Raw genomic sequence first — 21248 nt, 5'->3', positions numbered from 1 at the left:
GGAAGGTGAGATGAGGGAGAACTGGAGTTTCCAGTGTGTCAGATGGAGAAAAAGAGCGGCTGACTCCCAAACAAAAGTGTAGCAGTGCCCGAGGACACAGACATACAGGAACATGACCTCCCTGTCCCTCTGTCTCTCTTTTATTTGTCATCCTCTCTCCCGTCTTCCTCCTGTCTCCATTACATTGCTTTTCCTCCGCCTCTCAGCCTCAGTGACCAGCACTCAAAGGTTGTTTCATAACAAATTTCATGCAATCCAAGATATATCAGAAAATAGCCATGTGACAGCACTCGCACTGCTTCATTGGTCAGATGAGTCTGGGCGTGACAAACCAGGAAGAAGTCATTGTCACCATTCTGGTTGTAAACCAAACAAGCCATGCCAGCTGTGTGATGACTCTGAATGGACCTCAACACAACATTTTAGAAAGACCACATACAGTATTGCTTCATAGTATGTGTAGGCGGATCGAAGCCGATCCCATCCCATCCTTTGTGATCCCAGCATCCCCTTCAGTTAATCAACTCCATGTCTCATTTCATCTAAACTCACACATTCAACCTAATTCAACGTATAGGATTCCCCTTTCTTATTTTTCATTCCCACTTCTATAAATCGCACCTGATGTTTGTGAGAGCTGTGCCCATGTTCCACCCCACATCTGGTCCCAGGAGATGGTATAGGCGCATTCAAGGAATACATCTGCATCCATTTCTACATCAAATAGGAATTTAAAACATCTCCAACAATCCCTCAGATCACAGCCGGGAAAACTGTTTCCTTGATTTGGTTCGATCACCTTCAGATGTGTTTTATCAGGATGGTGACCTTTGCAACCTGGCCTTTACCAGCTTTTCACTACTGTATATAGCTGGTATACATACATTAACGGTGCTTACCACAAACAAACAAATAAACACCCTCCTTTGATCCCCACTGACGCCTCCAGAAATGTTTCATTGGGGAGGCCAGATGGGGCCTCTGGAAATCTAGGGGTGGCACACTACCACCAAAAGCCATGACTACATTTCAGGAATTTCTATTATGCTGTTGTAGTACATAGGCTACTTGAAAACTATGGCAGATTCAGACAGAAGAATTAGAATGAATGCAGCTGTCCGAAATGACTCCTTCTCTGTGTTGCCCTGTCTTTCAACTGCTGGAGTGGATATGTAATGCCCCTCAAGCTGGAGCTCAGTGTGACCTGATGGCCTGGAGGTGTAGCACTGATGTTGCATTGGTCAGCAAGGGTCACATAATTGTCCCAAATGTCATTAAAGAGGGAGCCCTCTCTATTACTGTCCAATGTGTCAATAAGAGAGAGGTCTGTAAAATATTCGACAGGTTGTTTTAGCCCGAATTTGGGCTAAAAGCCTACTAAGCCTATAAACTAGTACCAGCTAACGTTAGCCAAGTAACTCAATTCGACACGTCAAAAAACACGTCAAGCTAGCCGCCGCACTTTGCTAAACACATACTTTCAGCTTCTTTTTAGTGAAGAACGTATGACTTAGTTAGCCACTAGAACTCTGGGGGTCTCTCAACTCCGAGGTCAGTGCGCAGAGACCCGGGCTGAGCTGCTCCTGTCCGTGAGTTTCAGGGTCAGAGTGCGCAACAGCGGGCAAGGTGGAGGTGATAGCACTCCCTGGTGGTGGCGCCATTGTTGTGTTTAGCAGCCACAGCCCTTTCGAACCATGAAGGAGTTGCTCTAGCAGCGCGCGCGCACACACGCGCACACACACACGCACCTAAGCAGTTGATATATTTATCTGTGTAAATAACTTCAAGTTTCCAGCCCATAGTGAATATCTAGATTTTTCCAGCACCTTTACAAGCCCTAGAAGCTTAAAAATGCCATTTTTGTTCAGCATAATGTAAATGTTGTTGTCAGTGTAATCAATAAACAATTTTACATCAATATCTACTTAATATCAAACATACATACCTCAACGGAAATAAATGAGTGAAAATCTCTCCTGAATCCGAAAGGTTCCGCTGTGATCCACCCAGATGCTTGTATCTTCAATGAAGTGTAAATTTCTACAAACATTATAGGCCCCAAAACACCAAACAGAGAGCTCCAATGGCCGCACCACATTTTGAAATCTACAGGTAGGAAGCGACGTCAGTGTTGCATTCAGGGAACATACGACATTAATTTCTGATAATTTACATTCTTACTTACTCTGCAAATATGAAGTGTTTTGCTTCTCATTTGAACTATTCTGTATGTTAACATGAATGACCACACACACCTGTAAGGTATACAAGATGACATACACTTATTTACTTGTCGAGCTTAGAGATTTTCACAGTACATCATATAATAAAAAAGCATGTCCAACATTTTACATATTGCTTTTGCTTTAAGCTTCTACTTATACATAACCATTGGAATATACATTTTATAACCATTGGTGTCTTATCATTTGTTATAAAACTATCAAGCAGACCAGAGCCAGAGGGCGTTTCATTCGAGACAACAGCCTGCCGTGTACAGCCACAGCGTTCTACAGTTGTACACATGGCATTTTTACGAGCAGAATGGGGATTATTAGAGCGAAAATGCAGGTTACCAGTAGCAATCGAGTGTGACGACTTTCATTTTTATGTTCTTCACCCAGATTTGTCTAGCACGGAAAGCGCTGAATCATAACCCTGCAAATATAAAATTATGAAAATTCCCAGTTGTCTTGAACGTCTCTTGAGAAACCAAAATGGGGGTTTTTACAACATTGTGGCTGTTTAGTGAATATGCTTCATTGGACTATACTATAGGGCTTATTAACAGGTGACTGATCTTAACATTTTCCTTAGATATACAGTACTGTAGGAAGGCTGAGATAAGGAAACATTTTCAGGAAATTTTGGCAGAATTCATCCGGCAACCATCTTTATGCACCTGATTCACTGGTCCCCTACAAAATGCCAAATTGACCTAATGGAGATAAAGGTGATGTTCTCTCTCTGCCTAGTCTGCTGCCAACAGATTTGAGTGTCTGCAAGTATAGAAGCCTACAAGGGGAAACAACCTGAGAAAATGAGAAACATGATATACAGTTTCTGTTTCATTTAACAATCACATAAATGGCCGCGCAAATCCGGATGCACGTTTTCCATCTAACTTTAGGTGTTGAAAGTCTTCCAATAACTTTGGATCAGAAGAGAATTTCTGTTTGGAATGACAATGGTGAGCATGTGCGTGGTCAACAAACCACCAAATACAGTACACCAACATTACACAGTCCATTTCAATGCACTTAAAAATGACCAGTCACTAACTAACATGTTTGATCCGAAAATACTGACCAGGAGACTTACAAGGCCTCTGAAACAGGATGTTAGCATGGTAGCCTGCAAATGACAGCTGCAATTAGAGTGCAAATCAGACAAGGTTATCTGAACTTAAAGGAACAATATGGAAAAATGTTAGGAATGAAATGAGCTGATGACCTCCACGTGTAAGTTCTGTAATTCCAGAGATAGGAATCATTCTAAATGGGCATTAGCAGACTTGGTCTACAACTCCCTTTGTGGTCTCGATCCTGTAGGAATGTCTCAGTAATGACAACGGAATGCTGATGACGGAATGCTGATGAAGCGTGTCCATTCACAGTTTGTGGAAGAGGGGTTAATTTGTTCACACTGAGAGTCTAAAGGCCACCGTATTCTTCAAACCAAGTGGCTGGTGGAACATCTAACAGCGCTCCTTTTCCAACCATAGAATGGGGTTATGTTAAAAATGTTTTACCAAAATAGTCACAGTCTGTCTGCTAATTCCTCCTGTAAGCCTGCTTCTTTCTTTGCATTCACACATCTGTCACTTTCTGCACTTACAAGCCTGTGCTTAGTCATAAAATACCTTCAAGGAGAGAAAGAGAGCACTGTTTTTCCTTTTCCTATTCGGCGTAACAACCCTGCACCACTGTGTGACGCCGGGCTGTTTGCAGTGTACAGTACAGTCTGCTGACCATGAACACAGCCAGAGTAGATGTTGGAGCATTGTGATTCCTGATTATGAAGTTTTCTAGTAGGAGTACAGTCTCGATTCGATTCCACATGTAAATGATGATCAGAAAAGCATTGTTCTCCTTTGACTCCTGTGCGCTTTCAACACAAATGGAAAATACTGGAAATGTAGAATATAACAGCTGCTACCATATCTGATCGAAATAAAAACACATAGCATAAATACATACATCAAAGCAGCACATTTCTGTTTGTACTCACTCCTACGTATAAGCCACAACATCCATCCTCCAGCCTGTGATGATTCACAGTTCATCACATTTGTCCCTCAGTGATTTTTGACTCGTATCTGTCATGTTCAGTTCTTCAGTCTATGATTGAAATTATTGCTTGTCTACGCTATGAAGCTAGTCGGCCTCAATAAATCAAGTACCAAAAAGTACAAATGATAACACTTTAACAGTCGGTGCAAATAGGTACCACACACACACACATTCACACACACACACACACACACACACACGCACACAGGCTCTTCCACCTTCAACCACACTGAGACCAGTGACTCCAAATTGAAAGACTAAATGTAAGCCATGACACACATATACCAGAAAAGACACATTCACAAGATTACACACACAGACAGAGTCATCTTCAGGATATCTTCTTCGATTAGTCCTGTGGCCCAGTTTAGGAGCCCCGACAGGAGTGTGTGTTCAAATGATATACTTGTTTGTGAGTAGACAAATCACACCGCTGTGTGTCTTGACGTCTCATTCTCATTTCTGGGTGACGGGGGAGTCTGTCGACTGAACTGGCTGAAGCTGGCCGCCCTACACCTCACCTTTTGCCCCCCTCCTGCATCTCCGGCCAGACCCTGGGAGAAGCCTGGGGGTAAAGTACTGTACCGACCCGGCTCGGGGCAGCCCTGGCCTGGGAGGAGTGGGTGGCCTGTTGGGAGATGGGTGGTGTCCTTCGCGAAAATGCTCTGGATGAGCTGGAATTTCTCCTTCTCTTCCCGAAGGAAGACATCGACCAGGAGCTTCTTCTCCCGCTTGAGCTGCTCCACGATGGTCTTGGGAACATCGGGGATGACCCAGGCCACCAGGAGACTGAGGAACATCACCAGGTTCTGCAGGGGAGGACGAAGGTGACGGGTGGATGGAAGGAACGGTTGGAAGAATGAGTTGAGTGAGGAGTAACAGACGCAGAACAAAACAGCGGTGGAAGAGAAGAAAAGATAGGAACAGGAAGGGGGAAAGGAATGTGAGGATGGAGATAAACTGCTTAGTAGATTGAAGAATAAAACACGATTGTATCCATCATGCTTCTATTTGTTTCCTCTTTACTGTACATCTCTGATCCTCTGCCAACTCTCTCTTCATTAGGCTCATAAGCTAATGGTTTTGTTTGAACATCACCGGCCTTCTATTATCTACATCTGGCTCGAATTACATCTGGCCCTATAACTGCCATCAAACAATACCATCTAAATATATAACATCAGGCGTTGGGAGCAGGTTAAGGTAGACGTGTTGGCTCGCTGCAATAAACAAATGCACAGATGTTTTAAGTCTCAATAAATCAGTTTCAGCTTTGTCCTTTCAACGCATTTGAATTGACATTGAACCCGTTGTCTTGTTTGGCGTACTACGGCATCAGAGCCAGCACTAAAATATGTGTTTGATTGAATCTTGTTTGAGTGACGTTAAGAGTTTTAACTGATAAAGGTAAACCTTTTCATCGGTTTTTAGTGCAGAAGGACATTCCGGAGACATGCGTTCGTGAGGCACACAGACAGACAGACAGACGGGAAGAGCTGTTGGTCTAATGAGCTGGTCACAAAGACATCTGGTTATATTCCTAATGATGATGAGAGTACAGCATAGACCACGCACACACACACACACACAGACACACACACACACACACACACACACACACACACACAGACACATTCTGTTTAATAATAATAATGAAAAGGTCAATTCCTGTCTCTTTAGATGTTTCTGGATCGTCTCTTGCTGTGATTTGCTTCTTAATCCCTGTTGTGTTGTTGCTTTGTTAGTGTCTGGTGTTGTGTTTTTGATTAGTGAACATATGCTGATCGTATTTGGCATCAGTGTTATAAACAAAACGTTGAGCTCATACCTGGAACAGTATGACGAAGGCCAGTCTTGCAGCCAGAACGCACCAGTACTGTTTGGAGAACGTGTAGGCCTCTGCAGACCAGGGCGGCTCCCTATAGTCCTTATACCTTGACACACAGGCAAACAGTAAAATGCAGTTATTGACCCAATTTCCGGTTTCGATCACCTCATATTTGTTTTCATACATGATTGACAGACAGAAGAAACATCTAAATGTGCATGAAATGAAGTGAAACACGAGTGCGACATCCTATGTGTTATTTGCCGCAACAAATCTGGCCTCATTAAAGAAAAACTGTCCCCCTCGGTCCACTTGGAAGCTGACTCAATGTCTAATAAACTTTAATGGGATCCTGTCTTTGTGTTTGCTTTGCAGTAAACACGTCCTTTATTGCGGCAGTGGAACAAACAGCAAGAAAACGGGAACCACATGTTGGAGTAAACAGCCGGCGGAAGATGGAGGAACAATATGAGAGAAAATGAGAGAACGGTGGGAAAAAGAGTTCAGGACTTTATTTGTTATCTGGATGGGCAGGTTGAGAATATGGCCTCATGTAGGACAACACACTGATGATTCTTCCATGTTTGAGAGAACATGGTTCGAGCAAATCATTATTTGCTACCACAAAATGAGATTAGGACAGATTTAGATTTGAGGATTATTCTGATTTGTTATCGTCTTGAATGAAACAGTTAAACTATCTTGGATCGTTGCATAACAAGACCCATGAAAGCAAACCCATGACAGAGTAACCTAACCTGTGAAATCTATTGGCTACAGTGCAGTTTGAATTACATTAAACCCCTTTTTAGATGGAAACTGCAACGGCCGCCATTGGAGCTCATGAGCCAAAATTGATGTTCTAATTGACTACTCGTGATGAAATTCCTCTTCTGCGTTTCACTCATGACTGCCTTGGACTTAAGGATCCAGGATGAGACACTGGGCTGCCCTAAAAGTGACACTGCACATATGACTATAACAATAATAATAGTAGTAGTAAAAGAGTTCTTAAAATGTATCTGGAAATGAGCTTTTGATATTCTATAATAACTGTAAACAGACTGATATGAAAGTCAGTTTCCTATTGGATGCAGTCACTTGCCAGTGCAATGAGTCAAAATGTTCTTAACCTAACTGCAGTTGTAAGGTTTATTTATAACATGTGTGTTTGGATGTAGTCAGTCATTCACATATGGAAATGTAAAAGGACACAGTACGACTCTTGTCAAAATAAACAGTTTAGGAAGTGAACTGGCTGAACTGAATCTAACCAGAGAATGTCAGCACTCGAGTTGTTACATGCTGTCAAACATCTTGATTAAACTGTCACATTTACACTCACATACTCCTAAATTAAATGAAATTGCACGATTGAACAGTCAGCGGTTCACCGAGCATACACATTAAAAAGAGGGCAGGGAGTGTGTTCTATGTGTGTGTGAGAGCGTCCAATGGTGTCTGACTCCTTCTCCTTATACAGTCATGAGTGAGGAATGCTGTCTGTGAGAGTCAGCCTCTCTCTCTCTCTCTCTCTCTCTCTCTCTCTGATCTATTCATCCTCTCACACTTGCCCACCAGTATTTTGTCGTAGACGTGAATGCTAAACTGTAAAAGAAGACTTTCTTTTTGCTCTCTACCCTTTGCCCGTTGCCAATCCGCCATCTCCTGGGACTTCAATACAAATTTGTGACAAGGGTCACACCATTCCCACCCTAAAGGAGGTACTCCACTTTGGTTTATTTCAAGTTTATTGGTCATGTGGGCTGATATTCGCCATAAACACATTTGTCAGTGAAACCGGCGCTCTCTGACATCACAAGGGCGACTTTGTGTTAGTGCTGCAAACTGCAAAACTAAGATATTAAAACGCCACTCAGCAAATTCAATCCCCGGCTCTAGGGGTGTTTTCAAACTGGTCCACACGATAGGAATATTCCCATCTATTCATCGCACACACTTGAACCGTTTGACTCCAGGCCCTAAGGCGTCGCCTGGAGCGAGTCTGACGGCGCCTACAGAGGGATACGATCCGCACATACCGCATGCACACCCCCTCTCGGACGTCTCGCCGATGATTTCACGCCCAGGATCAGGACAATATCTCGATGTTATTAGGACATGAGCACACAAAGAATGCATTCTTGACGAGCGTCTTGTGCGGCGGTAGGTTGTCCTCTGCTGTCTGTGACATCGACCACGTGCATGACCTTTTCGTCCAACGCTTTATATTGATGTGAAAGAGATGTTTGCCATGGGGTGAGCAAAACTGCATGAAGAGCAGTGTAGTGTGTGATGGGACTGAATAAATGTGTGTGTGTGACATCTGCTTCTCTATCTCTATCTGCCTCTAACATATACTTACTTGGATGCTTTTGCAAGAGTGTGAGTGTGTTTACCTGCAGAAGGCGATGTCTCCGAGTTCGGAGCTGTGCGGCGCCGTGCCAGGTTTGAAGTTGGACACGTTGAAGTAGGAGAGTGTGTGGTCGATGAAACCGTGCATGGTGCCGCTCTGGCTGTACATGTACTGGTAGACAAGGCGAGGGATGAAGTCTGATGTGAAGGAGATCACAAAGGCCTCCAGAAAGAGAGAGAGAGACTATAGAATTAAATGTATGTGGATCTACATACATGCACACACACACGCACACACACCATGCACTTGACCTCAGTCACAGACACAGAAGAACCTCCTGTACAGCTGTAACATGAACAATAACTTTTGCTGAATCCTCCTCAAATCTCTTTAGTATTAAAAGTAAACACAATTACAGTTGGTTAGCTGTCTAGGGACAACCCCCTAACACACACACATACACACACACTCAGACATGCTCCCAGCAACTCATAAGGTCATAGCACATGACATCTCAAAGCAAACAGAGAGGCTCAATCTGTGTTTAACATTAACTCACATCACTGTCAACAATAGTTTACCAAAAGCTTTGCAGGGAACACACACACACACACACACACAAGATGGATTTTGTTCTGAAAAGTCCCTGTGGAGAAGCTCTGAATTGGTGATGGACTACTGTGTGTTCCAAATACTCTGCACCCTTTGACCTTCATCTGACGATTTTAACAATTAGAAACTAGTAAATTGGAGATTATGCCATAACTTCAGTTCTTATGCGACGACAACTGATGAGTAACATAATAATTAAGTAAGAATAATGCAGACAAATTTTTTCTCTTGCAGCTGAGTATAGCACATTTCTAGTATTACCAAATAATATCAGTATTTCCTCTCATACTTACATTTATAATGACTGAGAATTTTCCCATTCCACTCAATATGTTATACCATATACCTATAGAGGAGGAGAAAAGAGATGGGAAAGGAGGAGGTTGTGAGAATGTTCCAATAATTCTGTGATTGAGTTCCAATCTGTGTTCACCAAGTCTACTTTTCTAGAGCATGACACGCGTGTTTTCAGCTTGAAGGCAAAGCTTTTTTTTCAACATTCCCCAGCACAGAGGTCAGAGAACCCGTACAGGAACACGTCTGACATCAGCAAGCCCTCTGTATGACCACGGGCTTGGAAAAGCTTCAGAAAGCTTGTGGATAAACTCAAACATGCACAGAGGTCAAAGCTTTCCCTCTCCTCAAGATAATTTAGGAGATAGCAGCAGTGAAACCTGCTTCGATAGATAGATAGATAGATAGATAGATAGATAGATAGATAGATAGATAGATAGATAGATAGATAGATAGATAGATAGATAGATAGATAGATAGATAGATAGATAGATAGATAGATAGATAGATAGATAGATAGATAGATAGATAGATAGATAGATAGATAGATAGATAGATCTTTAATGTCATTGCATGTTATACAATGAAACTCTGTTGGTGCAATCCAGTTTGCAGCAATGAGCCTGAAGAAGAAGAATTTCATTAGACTTGTGCCAGTGGAGTGAGTTGTCATTCTGCGATGGTCTAAATGCTTCAGATGCTTTCCCATCCTCTCAATAACAGTTATAACATCTATATCTTTTGTCTCTTCGGTCCTGCTGTCCGCACTGTCAGATCAGCTTACCGATGTCTTTGGTGCGTGCTGCTACGGGCCGACGCAGCTCCGTGACAAACTTCTTGGCATCCAATCTGATCTCAATGACGTTGTTCAGCAGGGCGAAAACTGGGGCAAGGGGGAACGACGCCACAAACAGCGAGACAAAACCAAACTGGATGACTGGAAGAGAGAGAGAGAGAGAGAACATCTGATCATAATAGTCATTCTTAAGTCATGTTTGTCTTCAAGATTAAACTTTGTACTCTTTCATAAAGAGCTTTTAAATCACTTTATGATATCTTGAAAATACCACACGCTACCCTTTCCGCTCCTGGGAACCATTTTTATAAATGTCTCCATTAAGTTTGTGTCCTAATTTAATTACATACTGGCTCTCTCCCTGAGAGAAATATTAGAGGTTTGAAAGCTCTGAGGTTGCGTTCAGATCACAGCAACTATCATGGGTGCTGTAAAACACCAATGTTCCTGCTGTAAACTTTACTGTACTCTTGTCCCTCAGGCCTCCATCCATAACAGCACAAGAGTTCACGTACAGTGTGAGTGGAAGTCGACGCGTGACATCTCTACATTTGTTCCGGGAGTCTAAGTTGATTGACATGTGAACGCTTGCATTCTCCAGAAAATAGTTTTTGGGTCCCATACGATCTGAGAGCCCCTCCTTCTTCCTAAGTGGAAGTTGAATTGGGTGTCTACAGTTCAATAGAAATTACAGTATCTGTGGAAGGGGGGGATTTGGGATTTAACAGCACAAAATAAGAGAATTGTGTAATATTTTGAAAGGTAAAACTACACACGCTTATTCTCTTTCATCTGGTCCAGTCACCATCTACTAATGACATCATCACTAGTTGAGGAAACTTATTTCATTCAAACTTAACAGGGACATAGTCTGCTTTTGGTGGTTGTTCTTCAGTTTGTACTGTAATATAGTTTAGCATAGCATGGACTCTCAATCTGCCTGTTAAGGTATGACAGATGACTTTTGTGATTGTTCAATATAATTTACCGTCACTTATGAACATTTGCATTTTTACATAGTTGAATCTTGAAAATTCAAATGAGGCGTCAGGTCTCTGATGGGCCTGACAGTATGCCTCTGCAGGTCTGAGGCATCTGGACAGATCAGAACACATTGGGCTTATTCAGCAAAAAACGTTTCATCAGTGTCCACAGCAGTGGGCGAGAGAGGGAGAGTCAAAGTGGATTGTTTGGAAACAACCATTCCTGCTTTTTGAGAGGAGTTGACATCAAACCTACTCTGCTGGGACTTAATCCTGCCATCAGGACGTCATCTGACTGACATCCCTGAATAGTCGTTTGTCTGGTAAGGAGTCCTGCTGTCTGCCAGCACCGCTCTGCAGTTTAGATGATGCCTTCTATGGTTAGAAACCCCTCTAGACTAGCCAATTTGGGACTTTTTTGTGATTTAGCATTGCAGATATATGCTGCATAAGTGTGTGTATCTGCGGTGTGTCTGGGAAAGACAAATACAAGTCAGTGCTGTTAAATAACCCAGAGACAAACCAGTCATCATTAAACATTAAGGTTTAGATTTTAAATTTGTAGGGAAGAACCAAAATTCCAGCCACCAAAACAATAAAGGCTGGTGACTGTTAAAAAGTTAAAAGTTGTCAGTTAGAATCCCACACCAACTCAGATCAAGTCAAAATTAAGCTCAGTGGCCATCCACACTACGGCAGCTGTAGAACCGTTGGAGGATCAGGATTTTGCCCAAGGACACTTCAGCTGGATGAACGGCCACCAAAGAGCTTGAGATCATTTGGGAAAAGGTCAATCTGCGGAACTACTCCCCTGACCTCTTTCCTCTGCCTGAAGATGGACAATGTAGTTGTTTCTTCCAACTCACGACTTTAAAGTGATAATGGTATGGCAATAAAATGTGATGCATTTTTCCACAGCTGTTTCCACTTGAATTGATCTATTACTGAATTCTTCATCCAATTTTCACACATTTTTTAACACAAATATATACAATAATAACTTTGTTATTTTCCATTGTTTTGGTTCAGTGTGACTACATTAGATAGCAGATTACATAATGAAATAAAATAATACTAACTACAAAGTAAAGGAGTGAATCATTTTACGGCCATGCTTCTTTCATGATAGAAACTTGAAGTGGGTCCATCTGATTGGTCAGAAAAAGCTAAATCAAGAAGAGATTGGACCAATGGCAACGTTAAGTCAAAAGACAACAACTTGTCACCAGGTGTAAAACAAATGAAACCAAGCTTCTGTTTTAGGCCAATTAATAAATCTTCAAACCGACATCCACCTGCTTCCTAAGACTGTTTAGGGGAAACCTGAGTAAGATGAGGCAGGATTGCCTGACTGTGGCTGGAGCGGTGGAACATTAGCAGTGTGGGAACGGGGATTTCCAGAGAGCCGGAGACTGACGGCTTCACCTCGGGACGCCACGCCGAGACAAAGAGCAGTGAGGAAGAAAATACGACAGCGGAGGAGCGAGCGCTAGAGGGCAAGCTTAGAATAACCTTGGTATCCACCCGAGCCGAGGTTGATGGGTTCGAGACTGACAGATACACACACACACCCCCAAAGACACACAACCCAGGACAGGGAGTCTAGCAAATACATCACACACACATGCAAATACACTTACAACATGCACACAAAAACAGAAATGCATTGAAGTTTGTACATATGGGCACAAGCAAGAACAGGAAAAGTATTTGAATTAGCACAATTCCAAACAAATAAGTACCGACAACTCTTTGCGTGTGTGTGTGTGTGTGTGTGTGTGTGTGTAAAGGTCTGAAATTTCTAACATTCCTCACTCTGCCCTGCAGCAGAATCAGCCAGCTCCTCTCTTTCTGTTTTTCTCTCTCTCCTCCCACCTCCTCTGACAGATGCTCACTTCGTCTCCATTTGATTGTATCGCACAACCTCTGGCATTTATTTCAGCCCAAATATTCAATTTATTTGCTCATTTCTATTACCCTTGCTCTTATTTCTATCTTATATGAGGTCTTTCCCTCTTCCATAATCACTTGTGGTGTTAAAACAGAGCAGGTGTTGGTTTGTTATGACTGGAGTTACTGCTTAGTTGTAAAAAGGGGAAGAGTAGTTTGCGCCTGTGTGTTCTCATTCACACACACACACACGTACCCTTTACACCACCCTGTGCCATTAGTCACACAAGCAGTGAATCACTTGACCTTTATTAGCTCGTAAAAACACTTTGCTCTCCTTGTGAACGACCTTCACACCCCCTTTATGCTCAAAAGGTCACGACTTCGTGCCTCTAACCTCAGATGCCTTGCAAAATAACAAACACCTCCAGAAAAACTAAGAATCACCTTCAAGTTGAGTTTTTCCAAATCCATTTTTATTATTGTGCACATTTAGCGGTAAATGTTTCATGTCTCGGATTCTTGGATTGAGTTCCGAATACTTTGAGGTACTCAGGAAACACAGGCACAACATGCTGTGCTGTGATGTGATGTGTGTGTGTGTGTGTGTGTGTGTGTGTGTGTGTGTGTGTGTGTGTGTGTAGACTCACTCATCTCCATGTATTCGGGGGTAAGGCCCTCGAAGGGAACCAAGGCATAGTCTAGGTTCCACTGCTTGGGAGGCCGACTCCTCTCCTCCTCCTTCTCGTCCTGAGCTCGTCCTTTATCCTTCAGCGCTCGCACCAGCTTCTTTAACTTCCTGATCAAGTCCAAACAATTAGAACGTAAGTGCAAGCGTAGAGAAATCCAAGTGGCTCAGGCATCTAATTAAGATGCCTCCTAGATGGATACCTGGGGAGGAATTCTGGTATCTCCAGCTGGGATGAGACCACACAGCAGACTCAAAATGTGATTGACGGATTATATATCCCATCTCTCATTTCCAAATTTGCTGGGATTATTCTTTTAAAACCGGATTTTCCTAGATTTGATTTGTTTTATCAAATAATCTCACACAAAGCACCAACCCACAGTATTTAACAAACACAATCCCTGCTTTCTTAATCTGACGTAAGCCAACACTAATTTTTTGTAACTGAGAGCCAGGGCTAATCTTTTCCAAAGAGGTGTGTAGGATTCTACAAAGGGTGACACCAGAGAGAGAGGGAGGGAGGGAGAGAGAGAGGGAGAGAGAGAGAAAAGGAGAGATCTGTGTTTTTGAGATGAACATGTGCTTTATTTCTGTGTGTATAGGATAGAACAGATACATTTTATATGATTTATTTGACGGTCTATTCAACACACAGACACACGCACTGAGGTAGACCCACATGTGCGCACAACACACATACATACATATGCAAAAACACAGAGTCAGTGGTTGACCTAGAGAAGCTCAAAAGTCTTGGATATAAGTTTAGTGCTCTCTTACTCAATCTCTCTCGCTCTTTATGTTTCCTCCTTGCTCGTCCCTTCTTTTTCATTCTATGCACACAATGCTGCTGTATTACTGCCAGGTAGTGTCATCCTCATGTGTGTGAATGATGGTGGACCAAATGTGAGAGAAATAATGGATCACATCCCATTTTCCATCGGGTTAGGGTGGTGGTGACCTGTGACTGCATCTCCCTGAACCAGTGGTTTAGATTCCCAGTGAAAGCTGCACCCTGACCCTGGTTTTACTGGTGAGCATCCAGCTGCGAGCCTGTAAAATGGATCAGCATGCAGTGGACGAGTGGATGGTATGTGCCGTGACACATCGTTCCCAGGGGACATGCCGGAGAAACCACATTGTATGACACTCACCCACCGGGTCAGGAAGTCAAACTGTCAAACCTACCAGAAGGCACCTCTGCTGTGTGACAGTTGTTATAAACATAGCTGACCTCTGACCTTTGGGATTTTGAACTTAAAAGTGATACCCTTACACAACATGCACAACATTCTGTAGGTGTGGGAAAAATGTGTTAATAAGAGAGCCCTCGTAAATGCTTGAACATGTAAGCGCACGTGTGTGTGTGTGTGTGTGTGTGTGTGTGTGTGTGTGTGTGTGTGTGTGTGTGTGTGTGTGTGTGTGTGTGTGTGTGTTTGTGTGTGTGTGTGTGTACAGCTTGTGCTTGGGTGTTTTAATCAATAGATCAATTCACAATAAACAAAGAAGGATGTGTTTAACTCACGGGATGCCGATCTCAAAGATGTTGTTCTGGATGAGCTGCTTCCCAAGCATGATGATGCTGAGCTGAATACACAACTCAATGAGGCAGCCGCCTGGAGCACACTGAGGGGAAACACTCAATCTGTCACTTCATTTATTCATGGTCAACCAGAAAGATGCACACACATTCATGTTCATACCTCTTCCATCCGATAATCGTTAAAGACATACACGTAATTCCCAGGACGACCTGCAAACCTTTAAAAACAAAGAATGAAATAGTGAGAATAATTGTTTTTTATATGCGTAAGTAGACTCACTTTACATCTACACTCTTATATGAAGATTGAAGTGTATTTAGACAAACAAAGAAACATCTGAGCAATATTAAAAATCTAATTCAAACGCTTACATTATGGTGGAAATCAAGCTACACTCACTCACACCCAAACACACACAAACAGCACGTACCTTCCCTTGAAGAAAGCCACATAGAATATGGGTGCATAAGCATTCATAAACTTCAGCAAAAAGGCTTTCAGGATGAGACGCTCCTCAAAGTTGGTTTCTGTTTTAGGAATCTCTGAAAAACAGATAGTAGGAGTAAATGACAGTTTACATGTTGCTGTGTGAGGTCAGAAGGTCAGTGTAAAATGGCTCTTACTAATTGTCTGACCGTATTCCGGTCCGGCCCAGTGCACATTTGATACATATAGTACATTATCTGTCTAATGTTATCTACACACACACACGCACGCACGCACGCACGCACGCACGCACGCACGCACACATACATACATACACAGTTGCTATTTGTTGTAGCTGCAAAATTACATCCACTAGGGGGGAAATGTGAGGGCAACTATGGCAACATTCAAGGAAATCAAAACTCCACTTGTTATATCTTATTCAGACGTTAATACTTGAGATTGCGGACAACCCTTTGTGCAAACTCAGGAGGTATGACATACAGAGGAGCTTAATTGAAATGGCAGTGTATTGAAAACACAGGTCATCCCTTGCAACACTAGCCTACGTATATATGATAACCCTTAGTCTAGTCTGACAGAGGGAAGTGGGACATCTGTCTGTCTGAGATGGAGCTATGTATAACATGATCACTGTGCTTGAACTAGGTTGAATTCCAGCTCTCTTCACGTAATATCTCTCTCTCTCTCTCTCTCTCTCTCTCTCTCTCTCTCTCTCTCTCTCTCTCTCCCTCTCGCTCTCTCTCCCCCTCTCTCTTTCTCTCTCTCTCTGTCTGTCTATCTTCCTCTCAGGGGGTTTCAAGTATGAATGTAAATGCGGTCGAAATCTCCAGGGAGGACGGACGGGATGGCCGCAGCATGAACACATCCAACTTTCATTAAACTGTCAAAATGCTCACAAACTCCTTCTTTCATGTGCGCAAAAAAACCCGACAACGGATGATTGCATTTAAAAATTTCAACTTTTGTATCTTTATCTTTAGGGCTATTTTTACTTTGATCAGGATACTTTGATTTTATGTCATCGTGGGAAACAAGAAACAGTCACCTTCTGTTTTCTTCTGCCTGCCATTACTAGAAGCAAACTGAGCAAACTGAGCTGGAGTTTTTTTTTAATATGGTTCTTTCTCAATGTTAGTCGCTGTTGGTATGCAGGGAATATGTTATCGACTCACTAGACTTAACATTTATGTCTAATTTCCCTGCTTCTTTTTATTTTAAATTGCCCCTCTCGAGGTTTCTTGCCTTTTTCCTTATACATTAAGGCTTTCTCTGGAGTTTACCCTGTCCTCCTAGAGAGCTTTGGGCGGGGTCCGGGAGTTTCCTGATGTTGTGGGCCTGTAAAGCCCTTTGAGACAAATGTGATATTGAGCTATGCAGATAAAGTTGACTTGACTTGCTTTTATTTTGAAATATCTACAGTATTCTGTGACAGGGTGCACATAATAAGTTCCAATTTTAAATTTCGGGGAAAATTGCAAACACACTGGGTAACTGTTCACACTGAGTGATAACACTTAACGCCAGTCCATATTGTATTTCACCCAATAGTATCTACCTAGCTCAGTTAGCCACACTGCCACTGCACCGTAGATTTCATCCAGGATCAGAATGACCACCAGGTTGATGATGACCGCAGTGGCCGTCACCGTCACACGAACGTTGGACTTCGTTTCCGGATCAGGGCTCATCGCCATCAGGGCTGACACTGTGATGCGGTAGATGATCACGCCGAAAACCGCTGAAAATGTTAGTCCGAACTGGCCACAAAGAAAGTAAAAGAGAGCAAATTACGGTCCGTTAGTGCATTGTGTGTGTGTGTGTGTGATGCTCACATTGGCTGGGATGAATGTTTAAAATGGACAAATCGATCTAGGTCACTCACTAACTCACTTATGTACATGATTTCTATGCACTCACCATGAAGAGAATACCGGAAACATTGATGCAGTATCCTGAAAGACGGTCCTTCCAGGTCAACTTCTCTTTTGCGACCTGATACGAAAGATGAGAAGAGATAGCAAAAGGCCGTTCAAAATCAAAAATAGCTACAGTCCCTTTACCTTTTGTCTAAAATGTAGCCACTTTCTCATTTTTATGGTATTTGATCAAACTGAGACCAGCAAGGAATGTAACAGATCAAATCCAACTGCGGCCTTTCTGCTTCCATTCCTTCTCCAAAGACGTGCAACTTAGGTGACTTGGAAACTCTTAATTGTGTATAATTGTGAATGGGAGAGTAAAATAAGTTTGTCTCACACTTACTATTATATCAAATTTTTAGATGTTTAGTATCTGGAGTAATTAGGGAACTATATCTTCAAAATCTTTGTTTGCTACACACCACAACAAATTTGATATTAAACCTTCAATGTGCTGCTAAACAGCTGATAGAGGATTATTCTCACTCCCCTTGATGTGCCTAAAACTACCATCTAATGGGTTGCTGTTGTAAAAATGACCTCTGACCTGTCGTAGATCTGGAAATGTCTCAAGAATGTCAAGAATCCATCACTGACCAAAACAGTGCACTAATTAAAATAAGTTGGAGTAGAAAGCAGCACTTTACATTGTCTAGCCTCTGATTTTTAATGCTGTGTGCTGGAAACATACAGAGAACCTAAAAGAACAAGAATTAGAGCAAACATCTCCAAGGCTGCAGTAATCATAGTAGGGAAACTGGCTTCAGCTTCAAATGGCCTGGATGGTCATCTGTTAAAATATGTTGAATATCAGAAGCTTCCCAGATTCTGGTGGTAATGTCAGTGCTCCATCACGCTGACTTCCGCCCTGAAATCACTTGGAATTTCTGTAAATGACACTCCAGCTCTCTAACCTTACGTCTTGTGGGAGAAGCTGACCTAGTTGCATCAAAAAGATGAGCCGCCTGACTCGCAGCCTCATGGTCAAATATGGATCTCAGATATCCAGCCCCCTTCATCCTAACATTAGTGATTATAAGTGTATACACACACATATATACTTACATGGACAGGTTTCGACAATTTCACACACACACAGACATATACGACAGAAAGCTGGAGAGACAGGGCATGACAACACCACCACCTAGAGGACATTCTGGGGTAGTCCAAGTAAGGTCTTACTTGATCAGCCTAATCCAAATATTTATTTATTTAAAGGCTTTTCACACCAGACAAAAACACTTTAAAACTATTCTGCATGACTAAATCACATTTAAAACCATAATTTCTGACATTTACTACGACTTGGGTTAAATATTTCAAGCCACTGATGTGTCTCTACGGGTGTGAACACCATTCAGCTGTCAACTGCAAAGGTCATTGGCCACAAAGAAGGAAATCAGGGACCCAAGGGGGGAAAACAGAACTGCAAAACAAAACATTAAAAACTTCACGAGTACTGGTTACCACTGCTGGGACCATGACATTGTTTTTGCAAGTTACAAGCAGTCCCAAGCCAAATCCTAAACTTTATGTTTTGAGTCCTAAAGAAGTTATAATATGCAATAAATTAAATGTAAGTTCCAAAAATTCTTGATACTTGTTTGTATATTCTTCATCTTTTCGTGTGATGTGCGTTTTCCTTATTCACTTTGAGGACTGTGGTGCATAATCAGAAGCTTGTTTGGCACTTGTATTGTTTTAAATCTCTGTTGCAGGAAGCTGTCAGTGAGCAGTTCTCACCACTAGATTGCCTTGTCCATAAGTCATAAATTTAAATATGCATACACACATTTCCAGATACCCCAATCAGTATGATAGCGGTGACATCTGACCTTTGAGTTCTGAATCTAAAAGCCATTCTGATACACAGGATAGGCAGGGAATGTTGTTTGAAAGGTTGTGTGTGATGAATAATGTCCTCCAACATGCCTATGAAGGTGAAAAATGCTTTTTTGTTAATACTTTAACTTTACTTTCATCAATGCCCTTCAAAATTCTGGGACTCGTCCGGATCATCTGTAGCTATATTTATAGTTCAGACACACATCTGCATACAGGTTTGGGAACCTGAGGGTTCTACTTATTGAAGGACAAGAACACCTTCAGAGAGAAAAAGTGAGGTGTGTGTGTGTGTGTGTGTGTGTGTGTGTGTGTGTGTGTGTGTGTGTGTGTGATGGGTTTGGGGGTGGCCACCCAAGAGAAGGGTAGTAAATGGGTCAGATGTTATATTTGGCTGGTAACCTCCGTTGAGGAATGTCCAACAAAACCCTCATCTCACACTGAATCATTCTTTCTCTCTGTCGGTCGTTTGCTCTCTCCATCCTTCTCCCTCCATCTCTTTGTCTCTCTCTCCCACGTCCTCCAAAATCCTTGTGTCCATAACATAATAACCCAATTTTGGAAGGTGAATGTTGGAATAGTGTGTCTACCGTGTGTTGTAATGGCTCAATTAATGGTTAAAGATCACTCATGCTCACAGGCTGGTGCGTACCTGCGTGTTTGTGAGCGAGTCCTGCGTTGCCATAGTGACGGTCAATAATCTTACCCCTGGCTTCCTGCCCAGCATGGATCACTCCCACTCAGCAGCAGCATACCCTCTGTATCTCTCTATCCCTCCGCCTCACCAAGTCTATCTGTGTGTGTGTGTGTGTGTGTGTGTGTGTGTGTCTGTGTGTGTGTGTGTGTGTGTGTGTTCACACCTGAAAATGTGTCAGTGTCACTACATTTACATCTACTGGCCACAGTTCCCCCTGCAACTGATTCACGAGGCTCATATTATAGTTTTTCAATTCACGTAATAGCAGCATATTGCCTGTAGAGAACACTGTTGAGTCATTTTCTGTACTCCTATTGAGCCATAAAATTAAAGCAAATAGATGAGATAAAAAGAATTGTAACATTTTGGCAAAATAATTAAAATCGTTTTTTAAGGCTTCTATTGCATGTTGAACTCATTTCTTGTTTATATTTTCAAAAGTATTATTACTGAAAATGATATTAACAGATTGTGAGAACTTTTACTGTAGCATTTCTCACTAATGAGCCTCTGATAATGACATCAGAAAGCCTTTGTTCAATGACTGAGCAGTGTGTCATTAAACTCACAATTCACAACATATTCCTGTTTATATGATATATTTATGATTCTATACTATTTTTAATGTTCCAAGATTTTCGCTGGCCCTATATGGCACCTCTTAAAAATATGATCTGCAGCTGGCACCATCACACACACATCAGCCCCAACCTTATGACATCATTGCTACTCCAGTCCACTTGTACTCTACCTCAGGGTCTACGTGTAAAGTTCAACAACAACAGTAGTGATAACACAACCTTCCTCCCTTCTCTCTATCTCTCTCTCTCCTCTTTCCCCTCTTTCGATATAAAAAAATTATCTCCAAAATATCCTACACAATGTCATGTACAATGTCTGCTTCAATAAAAACAAATTGCAAAAAAAAGAAAAAAAGCCACACACATCAGCCCCATGTGCATCTTGCATTAACATGCAATCTGAAGTTGGGTATATTTTGTGTATGAGGAAAAATGTAGGTTAAATGCATGTTCAATTAAATTTGAATGAA

The 21248-nt window shown here is 42.1% G+C and overlaps 1 protein-coding gene across 1 annotated transcript in view; it reads right to left on the bottom strand.

Moving 5' to 3' along the window:
- Positions 1-4717: 4717 nt before the first annotated feature.
- Positions 4718-21248, bottom strand: part of ano2b (anoctamin 2b) — a 38733-nt gene continuing 22202 nt past the window's right edge. Inside the window, exons 16-26 of the mRNA XM_076154332.1 lie at positions 17654-17728; positions 17292-17493; positions 15717-15828; positions 15446-15503; positions 15268-15368; positions 13702-13850; positions 10167-10319; positions 9382-9434; positions 8520-8698; positions 6121-6226; positions 4718-5101 (exon numbers count right to left, since the gene is read on the bottom strand). Coding sequence (XP_076010447.1) covers positions 4718-5101; positions 6121-6226; positions 8520-8698; positions 9382-9434; positions 10167-10319; positions 13702-13850; positions 15268-15368; positions 15446-15503; positions 15717-15828; positions 17292-17493; positions 17654-17728 — 1572 coding nt within the window. The remainder of the gene's footprint in view (positions 5102-6120; positions 6227-8519; positions 8699-9381; positions 9435-10166; positions 10320-13701; positions 13851-15267; positions 15369-15445; positions 15504-15716; positions 15829-17291; positions 17494-17653; positions 17729-21248) is intronic.

This window comes from Genypterus blacodes, unplaced genomic scaffold, assembly GCF_046128005.1.
Source record: "Genypterus blacodes isolate CSIRO-AG114 ecotype Tasmania unplaced genomic scaffold, CSIRO-AGI_Gbla_v1 ptg000007l_1, whole genome shotgun sequence".
Lineage (NCBI taxonomy): Eukaryota > Metazoa > Chordata > Actinopteri > Ophidiiformes > Ophidiidae > Genypterus > Genypterus blacodes.
The sequence above is the reverse complement of the archived record's forward strand: the minus strand, read 5'-3'. Positions and strand labels throughout refer to the sequence as shown.